General features: G+C 48.0%; 1 protein-coding gene across 2 annotated transcripts in view; it reads right to left on the bottom strand.

Annotated features, from left to right (window-relative positions):
* Positions 1–2,500, bottom strand: part of arhgef2b (rho/rac guanine nucleotide exchange factor (GEF) 2b) — a 39,491-nt gene that overhangs the window by 27,275 nt on the left and 9,716 nt on the right. For both annotated transcript variants that reach the window (XM_079343163.1, XM_079343164.1), the window contains exon 2: positions 1,373–1,535. In XM_079343163.1, coding sequence (XP_079199289.1) covers positions 1,373–1,535 — 163 coding nt within the window. The remainder of the gene's footprint in view (positions 1–1,372; positions 1,536–2,500) is intronic.

Below are 2,500 nucleotides of genomic sequence, written 5' to 3'. Positions count from 1 at the left end.
GACCTGTCTCATACTCTGACGTGTCTCATACTCTGACCTGTCTCATACTCTGACCTGTCTCATACTCTGACCTGTCTCATACTCTGACCTGTCTCATACTCTGACCTGTCTCATACTGTGACCTGTCTCATACTCTGACCTGTCTCATACTCTGACCTGTCTCGTACTCTGACCTGTCTCGTACTCTGACCTGTCTCATACTCTGACCTGTCTCATACTCTGACGTGTCTCATACTCTGACGTGTCTCATCCTACCTGACCTGTCTCATACTCTGACCTGTCTCATACTCTGACATGTCTCATACTCTGACCTGTCTCATACTCTGACCTGTCTCATACTCTGACGAGTCTCATACTCTGACGAGTCTCATACTCTGACGTGTCTCATACTCTGACCTGTCTCATACTCTGACCTGTCTCATACTCTGACGAGTCTCATACTCTGACGTGTCTCATACTCTGACCTGTCTCATACTCTGACCTGTCTCATACTCTGACGTGTCTCATACTCTGACGAGTCTCATACTCTGACGTGTCTCATACTCTGACCTGTCTCATACTCTGACGAGTCTCATACTCTGACCTGTCTCATACTCTGACGAGTCTCATACTCTGACCTGTCTCATACTCTGACCTGTCTCATACTCTGACCTGTCTCATACTCTGACCTGTCTCATACTCTGACCTGTCTCATACTCTGACCTGTCTCATACTCTGACCTGTCTCATACTCTGACCTGTCTCATACTCTGACCTGTCTCATACTGTGACCTGTCTCATACTCTGACCTGTCTCATACTCTGACCTGTCTCATACTCTGACCTGTCTCATACTCTGACGAGTCTCATACTCTGACCTGTCTCATACTCTGACCTGTCTCATACTCTGACCTGTCTCATACTCTGACCTGTCTCATACTCTGACCTGTCTCATACTCTGACCTGTCTCATACTCTGACGTGTCTCATACTGACCTGTCTCATACTCTGACCTGTCTCATACTCTGACGAGTCTCATACTCTGACCTGTCTCATACTCTGACCTGTCTCATACTCTGACCTGTCTCATACTCTGACCTGTCTCATACTCTGACCTGTCTCATACTCTGACCTGTCTCATACTCTTCTTTAAGTGTGTCTGTCTCACAGTCAGTTCTAAATAAATCAGAGACTGAAGAAAGGAACATACATGACATTGACGTCGAACCAAACTGAGGTACAAAACTGAGGATGTTAAGTTACAGTAAACCACATAGATTTGAGGTCCTCAGCACTATGACATATAAACAGAATTTTTTTAAATATTTTTTTTTAAATTGTATGCATAAATCAGTAAGTGTGTATTTTCTGTCTATTTGAAGTGTATATATTTTACCTGGGCAGCTGAGGGCCTCCTTAGCAGTGATGCTCCGGTTACATGAAGAGCACAGGGTGGTGGAGGAGACAGTGAGGGAGGTGAACAGGTGACCGTTACTAGACCTCGCCTCTCTCTCTCGCGCCTCCTTCTCTCGCTCCTTCAGACGCACCTTCTCCTTATTCTGAAAACAGAGAGACAGACACACAGACAGGTAAACAGAGAGACGGCTTGGTTAGTTTACATTTCAAGATCGATGGACCTGGACTTGTGGAAATCACAGAGCTCTTTCACACTACAGGTCACATTCACACACTGATAACAGAAGATGTTACGTAAAGCGCCCAACACCAATCACATATATTCAAACCGGCTGGTGTGCCATCAGTTTAGGGTTTACTGTCTTGCCCAGGTACACTTCAATATGTGACTTCAGCAGCTGGGGATTGTACCCCCAACTGATGTGGGACCACCCACCATCCCACAGAGTCACAGCCGCTGCTGCTGATCAAAACTCCTGAAAAACTCTGGATATTTCCCAGAGGAGGAAGTGAAAGCAAACAGCTCAGACTTTAAGTTTCTCCTTCCAGACCACCATCATATTTTTTTGTGTTTCTGTGAAAATGCCACAAGATATCCTCCAGATAATTCACCGTCTCTACAGACTGTCAGCACGCCACCTCTACAGACTGTCTGCACGCCACCTCTACAGACTGTCAGCACGCCACCTCTACAGACTGTCTGCACGCCACGTCTACAGACTGTCTGCACGCCGTCTCTACAGACTGTCTGCACGCCACCTCTACAGACTGTCTGCACGCCACCTCTACAGACTGTCTGCACGCCACCTCTACAGACTGTCTGCACGCCACCTCTACAGACTGTCTGCACGCCACCTCTACAGACTGTCTGCACGCCGTCTCTACAGACTGTCTGCACGCCACCTCTACAGACTGTCTGCACGCCACCTCTACAGACTGTCTGCACGCCGTCTCTACAGACTGTCTGCACGCCGTCTCTACAGACTGTCTGCACGCCACCTCTACAGACTGTCTGCACGCCACCTCTACAGACTGTCTGCACGCCGTCTCTACAGACTGTCTGCACGCCATCTCTACAGACTGTCTGCACGCCACCTCTACAGACTGT

This window comes from Symphodus melops, assembly GCF_947650265.1.
Source record: "Symphodus melops genome assembly, chromosome: 5".
NCBI lineage: Eukaryota > Metazoa > Chordata > Actinopteri > Labriformes > Labridae > Symphodus > Symphodus melops.
This window is presented reverse-complemented; position numbering and strand designations above follow the sequence as displayed.